General features: G+C 45.0%; 1 protein-coding gene across 1 annotated transcript in view; it reads right to left on the bottom strand.

The window, feature by feature from the left end:
• Nucleotides 1-15,136, bottom strand: part of LOC144169866 (beta-1,3-galactosyltransferase 1-like) — a 43,789-nt gene extending 28,653 nt beyond the window's left edge. The window contains exon 1 of the mRNA XM_077699263.1: nt 14,821-15,136. Coding sequence (XP_077555389.1) covers nt 14,821-14,823 — 3 coding nt within the window. The 5' untranslated portion in view covers nt 14,824-15,136. The remainder of the gene's footprint in view (nt 1-14,820) is intronic.

Raw genomic sequence — 15,136 nt, 5'->3', positions numbered from 1 at the left:
ATTCAAAAATGGCAAGGGGCTGTGTACAATAAAGCGAAACAACGAGCTTTGAGAAATGCCAAGAACGGCTTAAACGTCCCCGCACGTCAGACTACGCCCCAAACAGCCAGCTTATAGTTGCCCCGTTCTCTTCAAGCTCTGCAATGTGAGCAAGTTATACTCAAACGCGTTGTAGCACACGAAGGAAGAAAAGCAATTTCTTTGCCTGGCAGCTTAATTTAGGTAGGATTTCTGCCTCCACGACAGCACGAAGCCTTGCAATTTATGCATTTTGGGGTTGATTGGTACTAATTCTCTTCAGCGACTTCTCCTGCTGAGTTAAGTCACGACTTCAATGCCGCTGTCGTCTCACAAATTGCGATCCTGCCTCCCCACACCTGCTGCGAGAACGCGCGGCTCCCGGCTTCACAACGTTGCCACCGCTTTGGTTCACCTCGCAGAGTACAAGCGAAGATTGTTTCTTTCTTAACGAGCGCAAAACTGTAACGAAGCCCAAGTCACGTAGACAGCATTTATCCTTTTTTAGCTCGCACGATCTTTCGTGATAGCAACTAAAAAATGCCTTGCGAGCAACAGTAGAGCAAACTGCTTTGCGCCGAAGGATGGTCGTCTTTTTAAACAGGACTATGGGGAGTACATCCGTGTGCGCATATATATATATATATATATATATATATATATATATATATATATATATATATATATATATATATATATATATATATATATATATATATAAGACAGAAAATAAGAGTTGGCAGTCAAGAAAACCTCGGAAAGCAAAGGGGGGGGGGGGGAAGTGGTAGGTCATTGAAACAGATAAAGAATTTGGAAAGAAAGAAAGGGGAGAAAAAATGCCCGCGATCCGAACCCACGACCTCCAGAATACCGGTCTGGTGCGATAACCACCACGCTACCGGCGGGGCGATTTTCCCCTCCACTTTCTGGGGTATTTATGTATTTTTGTTTCCTTTGCTTGGGGCTGGTAGCCAGCGCCACTCGGACTACTCGGGGTGAAGGGGACCTTCTTTTTAACCCACGGGCCGTGACTCGAGTGTCTACGACATGTCAAGAGTGGTTGACCACGTTGAACCCTCTTAAGCTTCCTATGGCACCAAGACTGCCAGAACAGAGGCCGTCGCTATGCATATAGCGAATAAGAATAGGAAATGAGGCGCTCGTTGAAAATAAGACAGAAATAAGAGTTGGCAGAGCTTTTCTCCGTTTTCTTTCTTTCTTTCCAAATTCTTTATCTGTTTCAATGACCTACCACATCCCCCCCTTTGCTTTCCGAGGTTTTCTTGACTGCCAACTCTTATTTCTGTCTTATTTTCAACGAGCCCCTCATTTCCTATCCTGATTCGATATATATATATATATATATATACAGAAAGAAATGGCGGCAGTCTACAACGCCAAAGAAGGCATAGGGGAATGGTTGGAATATTTGTTACCGTTAGCGACGTTAAATTATTATTATTATTATTATTATTATTTTAATAATTACGTGATAAAGAAAGAAAGAAAAACACGCGCCCAGAGTGGGGACCGAACCCACGCCTTTCGATTAGATCTCGAATGCCTTACCAACTCGGCATTCGAGATCTAATCGAAAGGCGTGGGTTCGGTCCCCACTCTGGGCGCGTGTTTTTCTTTCTTTCTTTATCACGTAATTATTAAAATAATAATAATAATAATAATAATTTAACGTCACTAACGGTAACAAATATTCCAACCATTCCCCTATGCCTTCTTTGGCGTTGTAGACTGCCGCCATTTCTTTCTGTATTTCCTAACGAGCCCCTCATTTCTAAACCCTATATATATATATATATATATATATATATATATATATATATATATATATATATATATAATCAGAATTGGAAATGAGGGGCTGGTTGAATGACGACAGAAATAAGGGTAGAAATACACGGAAAGGGTAAAACGTGGTAGATCAGTTTATTCTTCTTGAAACAGATATATTTTCTTGAAAGAAAGAAAGTGGAGAAAAAATTTCCGCCGGGTGGTATCGGAACTCACGACCTCGAGAATACGCGTCTGGTGCGATTACAACTACGCTACCGGCGGGGCTGTTCCCCCCTCCACTTTCTTGGGCAGTTATCTTAAGGTTATTATTTCCTGTGCTTGGGGGTGGTAGCCAGCGCCACTCCGACTACTCGGGGTGAAGGGGACCTTATTTCTATCCCCTGGGATGTGACTCGAGCGTCTACGACATGTCGGGTGCGGTCGACCAGCGTTGAACCCTGTTAATCTACCTACGGCAAAACGGACGACTGGGCGAGTTGGTACATAGTCTTGCTTGGTAACAGCGCAAATAAAACAGGACACAAAAGGAAGAAGGAACGGACACAGCGCTGTGTCCGTTCCTTCTTCCTTTTGTGTCCTGTTTTATTTGCGCTGTTACCAAGCAAGACTACCTACGGCACCAAGACTGCCAGAACAGAAACCCTCGCTATGCATATAGCAAATAATAATAGGAAATGCGGGGCTCATTGAATGAAGACAGTAATAATGGTAGGTAGTCAAGAAAGCCATGGAAAGCAAAAGGGCAAAATGTGGTAGGTCAGTTTATTCTTCTTGAAACAGAGTGATTATTTAGAAAGAAAGTGGACAAAAAATGTAGGTCGTGGATTCGGATCCCGTTATATTTTTATTTCCAAATAACGTGGGTTACGGACAACAATCTAGCGCAGTGATTGCATTTTTAGATTGATGCCGTATTTGATTTTTGACAGGCATTTTTTGTAAAGTGAACATTTGTATATTTTTGTTTATTACCTCGTCCAGGGAAAAACTCTTTTCCAGCCGCCTGATTGAATTCTTTTGCACATGTTTTTTTATTTACATTTTTTTATTTAATCATAACTTCATTTATACCCCCCTCTCCTGGGATCGCTCTTTCTTCGCCTTATGTCGCCCCATCCGGAATCTTCAAGTCACGCATATCATGGACACCCGAGATATTCCTCGGTTTCTTTCATTCAATATGAAGAAAAAAAAAATTGACTACGTCTGTTTGGCGGGCATCCGACATTTTTGTGTAAGACAGTTCGGTGCAGGACGTTTCGGTGCAGACATTTCGGTGCACGGACATTTCGATGGACGGGGTTGTCACAGGCATTATTTTAGGAATTTAGCTTTAATATTTTAATTTCTTCAGACGGTACGATTTTATCGTTCGAGAGTAGTGTTTGGACCGCACTGCAGCCAGTACTGCATCAGCCTGTTTATTTAGTATGTGTATTACTCGTGTTCATGGCTGCTACTAATTGCTTAGTTGTGCACAATGAATAAAAAAAGGTCCCATTACTCTTTATATAACTCTGGGACCCCTTCCTGTATATGTCTTTTTACACAATGTATTTTACATTTGACAATAAACTGAAACTGACCAAAAAAAAAAAAAAAAAAAACTAAGGCGGAGAATCAGCGCGTAAAACCTCATTTCTGTAATAGATGTTAAAAATAACGTTAATTTACTTCCGTTCAACTTTGCATTTATTTTGGAATTCATGTAAGCAGCCCCAATCCTTTAATCTAAGCTTTGCTGAGGCGCTTTGATTTCACTTCACACAACGCTGCAAGGCGCGGCTGCTTTTATTCAATTCCTATCTCTCCTACCGCGTCCATCCCTCACCCCCCCCCCCCCTAAAAAAAAAAAACACCGCGAAAAAAAAAAAGAAAAGAAAACGAACTTGCTTAAGCGTGTGGACTTTCCCCTTTTATTATTTTTTACCAACTTCGTCTTCGTCGCCTTCGGTGTTGGTCTACTTAAAAACTAACCATCGATCACACTTGCCGTGGCGTCGCTAAAGAGGGGGACTGGCACCGGGTACTATCCCCGTTGGTGGCGGGTGTCACTTGTGCTTCTCCAAGGACGCCGAAAACTTTAAACGACTGTTCCAGTTCGCGCCAAACCAGTCTATTGATTTTTTTTCTCTGATAATGGAAGAAAGGGAGGAATGTCTGGGGTGTCCGTGATATGCACGAGTTGAAGAGCTAATGGCCGATGGGGCAACCGAAGGCGAAGACGGAGCGATTCCTGCAGATGGGGCGCCGTCGGTATGACCGCGGTGCTCGGAAGGGTGCAGCCAGCATGCTTGTTCCTCGCGATATTGTTTCCTCAGTGGCTTTTTGGGTGGCTTTTTGCGCACTAGAGAGGTTCTGTGAGCTCAGTCATAATGTATAGCTTTTTCTTGCATCAATGCAGTGACGCTTCGGATACCGTGAACTTCGCTAGGCCTGTCAAAAAAGGTACCACAACTATTTGCTATATAAAAACGTAGATAGCAATAATTGGTCACAGGGAATGAAAAAAAAACACACATACAAAAAAAAAAAACTCAAACACGCGTGCACACACACGATATCGCCTCAAAATGTGTATAATTTTTACGCTTCCGTGTTGATGACCTGATAGCAAAAAAATAGACTTGGAACTCAAAATTTGAGCACCTAGAGGCGTTCGTTTCTTGCCCCTAGTAGGAATATTAAAACATTCCATCTCTTCCTCAACGGTTTAGCTAAAATACGAAAGGATAAAATCAAAATCGGAAAAAAAGTTTAGATCTAACTCGAAGGGAAACACGTCGACTGGAGCATGGGACCATTTTTTCCGAGATTGTCACTGGGACCATTTTCTCCGGGACCATTTTCTCCTGGACCATTTTTTTCCGGGACAATTTTTTTTCCGTTTCCCGAGTCGGAGACAATGAACTCCACTAGCCCTGTGCGATTTTCAGGGAAAACCGAAATTCACATTACTGAAAAAAATTATCTGGGAGACACAAACTTCAAGAAAGGGGCTGGCTGGTGGGACGAAGAATGGACCTAATTTCCAGCAGCGCGGCCCTCTTGCGGTGGCCGCCCGAATCACACTTGGGGGATTATAGAAGAATAGCTCCCTTTTTTACGCCTGCACTGCGCAGTTGAGGGAGCCGTCCCAGGCGCCATGCATGGTTTTGGTGGCAGAGAAATTTTGTAGCGTAAGCTACACTGGCCGAGGTTGAGCAGTTTCGCGTGGACCTTGAAGGGCCGTGCTGCGCAAGCGCGAGGAGCATTGGATTGGATTGGATTAAATTGGATTGTATTGTATTAAATTGTAAATCCAATCCAATTGGAGTACGGGTGTGTAGAGAATTGGGTCTGCACATTCGCAAGTATGCGCATTCCAGAGGAGTGACATCATAGTCACGGCAGACGCACTGGCGCCGGTGCGTGCCCAGCTGTGCGTCTCCGTTGCGCAGTAGCAGAGTCTGACGCCGCGCCGGAGCCACTTTATAGCCGTTTCGCGTGGCTCCTGAGAGCCGTGCTGCGCATGCGCGAAGAGCAGTGAGTGGACTGGACTGGACTGGACTGGACTGGACCGGACCGGACCGGACTGGACTGGACTGGACTGGACTGGACTGGACTGGACTGGACTGGACTGGATTAGATTAGATTAGACTTGACTGGACTGGACTTGACTGGACTGGACTGGATTGGAAATCGTTTTAGCAGCAGTAAGCAAGATAATCAGCTAATCCTAGACAACCAGGAAACCTAAGAATAACCAGCTGAACTTAAGCTCCCGCTACGTATATCCTGGCGTAGCCGAGCTAAGCCACTGCTAATGTTTTCGATAGAAGCCGTAGTGCATACCGGCCGGCCGCTTTCAGGGCTCAGAAAACAGAGCAGCACATATATCTGGCTCGGCGCTTGAAACTGGCTAATCAAATATAGCGTCGTTTTGTTTACATTTTGCCCCCAAGAATGCCGGATCGGTCGCTGGGAGCGAGAGTAGCGCACGCGCAGAGCGCTACTGGAAAAAGGTCCATTAAGATGATAGGAAAAATAAGTGTTAAAACATGAAATGAAGGTTTGTGTAGAAGACCTGACAGTACAGATGAAGTCTTGGGGAGGGTAGAGGAGGGGAACCACCCGGGGATCCAACAACGGAGGATAGAGTAGCCATCGCAGTTTTCGTGAGTTGCACTCTTCTAACCAACGCGACAATATTCTAGACGTGTACGTAAAAAAAAAAAAAAGTGGTGACAACAGTATTTGTAAATTCATGTTAGCATGACAGCGCAGCCCACAGAATGCTCTTAAGACTTTCTGTATTTTGGGGGGAAGCCGCGTGTTTGTAGAGCTGCTTTCAGTGGATAGCGGGAGTGTGCTTTTATTAAAATAGAACTTTTGAATGAATTATACCATCATAAACACCGGCTGATGTGCGTGCGAATGCAGATTAATGTGAATTAAGAAGATCTTCAAAATACTTTAATCAGTTGGCTGCATAACAAGATTTCCTGAACGAGGTATTAAACAAAAACACCCAAATGCTCAATTTAAAAAAAGAAATTGGCAAAAACCAAACAGGGCTTCAATCTAAATATGCAGTCAGTGGATTGTTGTCCGTCGATGTAAATGAAGATAAAGCGGCCCTTTCAAACAATCAAGCACCCCTAATTCGTTCGCCGAAAAGTCCGTGCACAAAAATGTCCGTGCAGCGAAATGTTTTTACACCAACATGTCTGTACACAGAAACGTCCTGCACCGAAACGTCCTAGACCACTCGATTGCTTATTTGGTTAAGCAGTTCGGGAGGCTTGCGCCGCCGCCTCGCGGCCCATCTGTATATTACGCAGGCTTGCCGCCAAACGCCGCCACATTTATGAAAATGCCGCTGCCACGAGTTTAGAAATTAGGGGCTAATACGGTCTGCAAAAGTGGAATGCCAGGGAAGCTGTTGTGCTCCCGAATTCACCCCCAATCCATGATGTCAATGTGGTCGTAGTCCTCTTTTAAAGACGATGGTCATTCCTGGCCTACTTGGAAGGGAAAATGTTGGTCTTTCTGTATGCCTGTCTGTCTGTCTGTCTGTCTGTCTATCGGTGACTCGATTCAGCCACCCGGCTAAAGTGAAACAAGATCTGCGCGATAGTCTTATATGCTCCCAGCCAAATCTTAACGTCTAAGTCCCGCTTAAATGTTCATACTTGTCAACATTGTTGAATAAGAACAACGCATTACGCAAATATAAGGCAGAAAATCAATACATAAGCGATATTTACAGGGTTACTTTATAAAAAATCATAGGTGCTTGATTTTTGCGAAATGAAATAACTACATCCACTGCATAAAAAGAAATTCACTCCGTCGCTTGCTGTCGCCCGCGCCACTATAGCTTCTGGCGGCATTTTAAGAAATCAAGCGGAAACAGCTACGACAGGTTCCACTATATAGGTTTCACGTTCTTCTTGGAACACTCGTGGAGTAGGGAAACGCGGTTCTATAAACGTTGAAGTAGAGCGCCTCAATTCACGCGCGTCTCCGCCGTACGGCAGCGCTGGCATCGAGGTACCCGGTTTGGAGCAGTGGAACGCGGGAAATTTAAAATGATTTAAGCAAACCTTTGGCGTCTTCACCTTGGAAGAAGCGCGACGCAAAAGGAACAACATAAGGGGTGGGCGGGAAAGGGAAGGGAGGCATTTACTTGGCAAATGTCGACAAAGACTATAGTCTTTTGACGACATCTGCAACAAAAGGAGCAGATATCCGCCCATTTTTTTTCTTTGACGTAGTTGCCACAACGAGTGCACTGTGGCAACCACGCCTAACGAGTGCACAAAACAAAAGACGCTTTAGTGGGGCGCAGTCCAAAGGAGTGCACGAAACGAAACACGTTTAGTTTCTAGTTTGCCACTAAGCATCATTTTTTAGTTGGTTAGCTCAATGAAAATTGGAACGACAGAGTTTATTCCTAGAAGACAAACATGGGGCAGCCGTTGTCCTGATCGGGTTGGAGACCCGATATATCTAAGCTGACAAGGGACGTCGACGCTAATTAGCGTGTTCTTGTCGCAAGCGCCCGGATCAGCCCGTGTCGCGTACGACTCTATTGAAGAGAGAAGGCGCGTTGCGTCAGCCCTGTACGTGAAACCCTTTGAATGAATGACGACGCAGCACTACAAAGGAGGCAACTTCCCCAGCGCGGACCGTGGAGTCGGCAATCCGGTAGATATATGTGACTCAAGCACTCAGGTGTGCCTAGTGCTAAGGTCTTCACGTCGGAGCGGCGCCAACGCCTTCTTGCCCTCGTGGTCACGTGGGTAAGCACTCGGGACGGCTTCGAGCGTAGGTGGTGCCTATGTGTTTTTTTTTAACCGTTGGTTCGTGATTAGACCAGTAATTTTGGAGTCGAATTTCCTAGGGGAACTTTAGGGACTTTTGTTGTGAACAAAAACGCGGTGCTGTGCGCCGTCGAGCGCTGTTCGTTGTGCGATTCGATTGGATACACAGCATCCGAACCTGTATGTAAATGTAAATACTTGTGTAAAGTTTTCTCCCTCATCAGCAATGATCGGTCCTTTGATCAGCGTTTCCGAAAAACCAGCCACGCTACCCAAATGTAATCCCGATCCCGGATCCACAACACCGTTCAGCTAGCCCATACGTTGAGCTTAGACGGGAATTTCACATTTACAACTTCTCTATGAACTAGGTAATTGTGAAAGTAAATGAAAATTGCCGCAATAATAGAGTCGGCATAGCGGCGAACTGTCGCATAATTTTCTGCGGGATAGTTTCAATAAAACAAAGGTTACAGCCATTTTCTCTGGCCACAATCCCCCGGTAGATTCCCCACATGACAGCGGATGGCGAATTCTGATGCATTTACAATTTCACTATGAACTAATTATGGCAAGTAAATGAAACTCGGCGCAATGATAAAGTAATCTTAGCGTCCAATTGCGACATACCGTATTTCTGCGATTCTAACCCCCCCCTCCCCTAAATTCTAAGCACTTTCCCCTATTTTCGGGAGAAAAAATTTAAGTTTTTCGATAAGCACCCCCCTCAATTCGGGCAACGCGATCGTAAAAAAAAACGGGGTGCTTAGAGTCGAGTAAATATGGTATATCTTGAGATAGTTTTGATAAAATAAGAGTTACAGCACGCCTCGCCTTCAGGCGAAACTCAGCCGCCACCGACCAAGAACCGAACCCACGTTTTGTGCCACGGCCCAAGAGTATCATGTGGTTATAAACAAATAAAATGCGAACGCGAAAGTACAACCCAGAACACAAAAAATCGAGTGGTATTGTTCCGGCAGGTCAAATTGATGCAGGTTTCTGCCAGGAAGGTACTGGCTGTTGCAGTTATTTATTTTTGCGGCATATCCGAGGGGAAAAAAAAATGACTGGGTTGCGAAGAAATAGCTCTGTTTGTATGTTTGATTCACAGTTCCTTGTTTGAGCTTTATTTGTCCGGGACTGTTGGTACAGCGCGTTGCGTCTCTCGTCAGGCGAAACAAGCGTTCGCCCTAGCTCCGCTAACCCCTGTTAAGTTGGCTTCATTAAAAGCACCCCTTGTTGCTTCTTTTTGTCGTTTTCCCTTCGTCGTGCGTGGCACGACATATTTTCCGTCCTTGCAACATCCATCGCTTCTCGCGAAGTTGGCCCTTCTCGCTTGGTTTGTTTTTCTCACCTCCCCCCCTCCCTCCCCCCCCCCCCCCCCCCTTCGTAACCCGCGTTGGTTGGCCCCTCTCGTGACTGGGCCGGCGTGCCTATTCAGGACGGGTAAACGGACGGACTGAAGAGATCTTGACGTGTGCGCGTTTCTGCTGACCTACTTAACGTTTGTGAAGAACGTAAGGAATGCTTTAGGCATTGGCAGCAGGAATGCCTCTATAGATTCCCAAGTCGCCGCTATTTCGACGGCGGTCGCTGCCTATGCCATTATAGAGTTTCACATTAGTATATACTGACGAAAGCGCCGCTATTCCGACGGCGGTCGCTGTCTATGCCATCACAGAGTTCCACACTGGTATATACCAAACGGAAAACGGTCGCTCAAGTCGTCGCAACAGCTGACTGTGTTCTATTCTTACTTGACCTGGCCTGCAACATGGTTTCTTTTCGTTCCTGACTACAAAGCCAACAGCTTGGGTAACATTTTGTCTTGCAAAAAGTTTGAAAAATTATTGTCGAATTAATCATTTGAGCTACGCTTTTATACCAATAAAACTACCTTAAATGGTCTTTTAACAGCGATATTGCGTTTTCATTTTTGAAGCCACAGACAACTTTCGTGCTTCTTTATTACTTGTGGCAAGTTATAACTATATTATAGCTTCTTTATAACTTGTGCGCTTCACCGAGGTACACGACGCCTCGAGTGAACACTGGCCCCGGTTTTCTTTTTCTTGTATAATGGAACTCCATGGATGTAATCGCACAAAGGCTGTTCCTTTTGCCGACATCGCTGTTATGGTGGGAGTCATTGTAGACGGCAGCGCCATCGCCTCTCCGAAGTAGGGCTGCACAGCAAATCTATAGACCGTAAAACAAGACTATAATAGGCTTACATTACGTGGTAGGCCGGTGTCTATATATAGCACGGAGCTGATCATTCTGATTGGATTGGGTAGACGTTTACTGAAGAAGATACAGCATAAACATCCACCCACTGCATACTGTCGCACTCCATGCAATAAAAAAAAAAGTTTTCCAATCAACATGGAGCCAAATTAAATAAAGTTCAAGAATGGAAGCCCTTGTGCACACAAAAATGTTCAGCAAATAAAGCAGAAACAAAAAAGTAAAAAAAAAATTACATTTTTTTTAGTTCCCAAAAGCAAAATATTTGCGGAGGATAATTCTTGAAAAATTCGCTATTCCTGTCTTGTTTTCACGGCTGTCTTTGCGTTTATGTGCAATGTGGGGAGGCATATTGGCTGTAGTTTTGTTGTATAATAATATAACTTAGGTCAATACTGCTGAATTGTTGTTTATGCAAGGTACTTCCGCAGGTTACTATTCTAGTTGCTTTAATAAACGAGCTACACCTGCGCGTGCTAAACAGTCGTTCTTATACGTTTTATTTCTATCCTCTTGTGGAGAAGTGGATCCATTAGTGTGGAATTATCTGATAGCTATTACGCTGACCATTATGAGTATTCTGAATACGTTGTAGGCCCTTGAATCACACACTTCGAAGCAGGTACTGCGGGTACCTCGCACACACTATCGTATACCGCCACAGGATTTCCCTTTCGGTCGCGTACTTCAAACGGAAGTGAAGCCTTACGAAAGCATTAGTGAAACCTAGCTACAGCCCATATGCAGATAGTGTGTCACGGTTTCCTGCGTATAGAGGCGTTGCCCATGATGGTAGTGGTGCACCTCGTAGTAGTAGTGCACCCCGCCAATGAAATTAGCGCATTAAAGCAATTTATTCCCGTGGTTGTTTTTTCTGTAGCGAAACTTGATAATATTACGGTTTTGCCGTAGTAGACCAACACGCTGTAATTTGCTTTTAGGAGATTAGCATTAAAACTCGTTTTAGAGTTATTTTCTCGAGTCGCACACGGTTGCAGCACGCGGGGTAATAAAATTGATTTTTATATGTCCATTGCTAATTATGCCTGATGACGAGCAAGACGTATCCTGACATGTTTGTGGGGGCGATTGCACTGTAACTTACGTTCAGGCCGCGAGACGTCCGGGCAGCCCGTGTGCGTGGGTGCGTGCGCGCGCAAGCGTCAGAGGACGGGAGGCAAGAGAAGGTAGACCATGCAAGAGCCTTCCGGTTGCGGCATATCTCCGCATGTCCTTTATAATCCCAGATTATATTTCTCGCTCGAGGAATGCGTCCACAAAATGCGAATCCCGTCGGTGACGAATCAGATATCGAGCGGAGCCTCTTATAGGAGAGGTAAAAAGAAGCTAGTACTGCACGAATCACAAAATTTTTTGCGAAGTTACTGCCGTATTCGGCAATGAGATAATGCACCAGATTTGCAGGTTGTTTGCATTCAAAACGCTGGTGACGCCGAATAAATAATGTGCACTGGTATGAGTTCAACGACTCTAGCCTCTAGTCAGCCCCCACTACAGACCCTTAGCGCACAGAACGCTAAATAAAGTGTTTCTCTCTATCTCTCTCTAGTCAACACCAAGGCGACTGCAAAATCTTATACTTGCGGTCAGAGGGTAAAATGCGGCGAGATCAAAGCCCTGGCTGACTTGTAGTTCGTCTGTTTCTTTATCGATCCTGATTGCTATTGAAAGAGAATTGAATTTATAATAAGTGACAATATCGCCCTCTCCATTTAGAGCCTATACACCTTGACAGCATTATAAGTGCAGAACAAGCGGCCCATGAAAGGCTTTTGTGCGGCAATACATCGTGAGGCTTAGCGAAAAAAAAAAAAGTAACGTCCCTTAAAAGATAGCATCGTATGCGAAGTTGAACCTGCTGCATAGCCCGGCTTCGGGAGGGAAGAAACAGTAAACAGTGATCTTATTACTTTTTTTTTTTGAAGGAAAGCCGTCAGTCGTGCAAATAAAAAAAGAGAGTTTTTTTTTGTTCGCAGAGCACGTTGCTCGTTATAAGGTAGGTCGTTAGAAACGCGAGTTGTGCGTATGTTCTACTGATGGTAAAAAGAAACGCATATTGACTAGCAAGACTTACGCTTGATAAAGTGTCAGTAAACGTACTGTGGCGCTTAAGATGCCTGTATACGGATATCTGACTGTGGTGGCCATGGCAGAATTTGTGGATTTAACATTGCACTAACACAACATCGTTCTTCCGTGTCTTATACTTATTCAACAACAGCTTGGTCAGACTTCGTTGAATACGCAATAGAAAGGTATAAATAGCTATAGAATTCTTTCCCACTTAAGGAGGTTACGGATACAAATGAACAAACACGGCCTCGACGATTGGGCACTAATTCTCCATTCCTCTGCATGAAATACATGACTCTCGCATCTATGTCCCGTTATACACGACTAGATACCCTGTGACATTTAGCTTTTGCTGGGAGTGCATCTTATTAGGGATCTAAAGATGTCTGATTAACTGGGAGGATAACAAAGTCCAACTGAAATGTTCGAGCTGAATATTGTGAACCTTACATGTCGGAATGTACATTCATGGCTTAGATGCATTTTAACCAAAACTATGCTGCTGGAAACTAAGCACCGTTGCAAAGGCCCTATAGGAGAACAATTACCGTGCTTTAGCGATTGTTATGGCCCTGTGATTACATGGTACAAAAATTCATAAGCAAAAATACCGGCGTTTAAAAATACCGACCCCCGGGGAACTGTACCCTGATATTAGCAGTTTTCGATACATCTTCTCTTCATGAAAAAAAGAAGTTACATCAGAACAAATCCCGACGCGTGTTTATGTGTTTTATATACATATATGAATTTTTTACTCCCTTAAAACGTACGTTTACTAAAAGCTAAAAAATCTTCAGGCTTCTGAGAGGACGACGTGATTATTTTCAAAAAACATGCATCGGCTACCAGTGGTCAAATTAATAACCACATTTAAAAAAAAAAAGGGGGGGGGGGGCATCAGCCGGCGTGGTGCCTTAATGATGGAAATTTTCATATTGCCTGTTGTAAAATACGACGAGAGGGATTGCGTCGCTCTCAGGCTGAAATTTTTTTATTGTAACCTACCAGTATGTCAGCTAGAGTGGGGGCTAGATAACCCATAAGTGACTTAGTAGATAATTTATACAGCGATGACTAATAACGACACACTAGTAAACCATAGGGTAAGGGTTGATTAAATGTGGAAAGCAGAAGAACGGCAAGAAAAAAAGGTTGATATTGGCTAAAAAATTGTCAGGCCGCTTGCGTTTCCGTGAGGAGTTAGATTACTCAACGCTGAATGCATTATGTAGCCGCTTGGTAACAAAGCAAGGATGTCGGGCGTTGGGGGAAGTGAACTGTCGGCCTACTCATCTCCAGTGGGGGGTATTGGATGAAGATCGGTATCTCTTCGAGGACAGAGACCCTTCATCCCTCTGCTCATGCACACTCACAGGCATACATCACTGGTTTTCACCAATTCCCCGAACATTACAAAATGAAAGGGGGGGGGGGTCGTGGAGCGAGTCTAGGCTAATTGGGTAAATAGCTAAGACGCCAGACAGGTTACTCGAACGGCGATATTTGGCGTATAACTGTCTCTAAGCGCATTTGTGTGGGCGCGTATACTTTTGCCGTTTGCTGCCAGTATTCGCTGACGTATGCCGGCCCTGGCGAGCGGAAAATATGAAAACACGTCGCTCGCATACACGACATAGATTAGCCGCCGATGTCGCAGGCTGCGCGGGACTTCCGCGAAATAACGCGCAGTTACAATGGCCTTGGTTCCTGTTTGCATGCCCGCAATTGGTCCCGCAACGTCCTAACATCCCTTCCGATAGAAAGTTTAGAGAAGTGCGAAAGCTTTTGACGTCAAAACGGTGTCAAAATATTTGCTAAAAGTGCGTCCAACCTTCGCTAGAAGTGCGTTCAATCGATCGTCAAACCTCCAAAGACCCAAATCGCAAACTATATAAGAACGAACCCATGCGATGATTTTTCGCGCACTAAGTAAACGCATCAACGAACGATCTAAATGTATACCGATACGAGGTTTATGCGATAAAGGTACACTGTCGTACTTCTTGTCCTTGATCGATGCATTAGAACCGTTCCTTTTTCGCGTTTTAAGGTACCGTTTGGACAAAATAAACGCCCGGTTTCGCGCTCACGTCGTGTATCTGGAGATCTTATCAGAGTTTTTCGGTCGACTAACCGGTCTATGGGAAATGCATTAGCTTTTCCGCAGGACTCCATCCGTCCTACTAAGAAAGCCTTCGCTTCAAAAAAATCTCTCGCTCAGAACCTATTACTTATGACCGCCTTAAATCGGTCTGATAGATGTAAGCCCTGCGGAAGCTCGCAACATAGGCCAGCAGATGCGGATTGCCGTATTCGGGCTGCACGAGTAACTCACCATATTCACGGGCGAACGCGACGGTGGAGGTCAGGGCGCTCCAACAGGGGCCTGCGTTCATCCGGGAGCAAGCGGAACAGGCATGGCTCGGACGTCGCGCGCTAGCTACTCCGCCGACGAGGACGATTGAATGACTTCACCGCCGAAGCGGCCGCGAGCGTGTACCACCTTGGAGGCTGCAACGCGCACAGACGCACTCGGGGGGAGACGGTTGTGCGGGGAGAGGGCGTTGGGCGGGAAGTTCGAGAGTAGGAGCGTGCAGCAGCAGCGGTTCCTGGCACAAGCCCGCAAGCGGCGGAGCCGCATCAGCGACGGA

The sequence above is a fragment of the Haemaphysalis longicornis genome, unplaced genomic scaffold (assembly GCF_048455015.1).
Source record: "Haemaphysalis longicornis isolate Haplotype H1 unplaced genomic scaffold, Haemaphysalis longicornis Haplotype H1 scaffold_2, whole genome shotgun sequence".
Lineage (NCBI taxonomy): Eukaryota > Metazoa > Arthropoda > Arachnida > Ixodida > Ixodidae > Haemaphysalis > Haemaphysalis longicornis.
The sequence above is the reverse complement of the archived record's forward strand: the minus strand, read 5'-3'. Positions and strand labels throughout refer to the sequence as shown.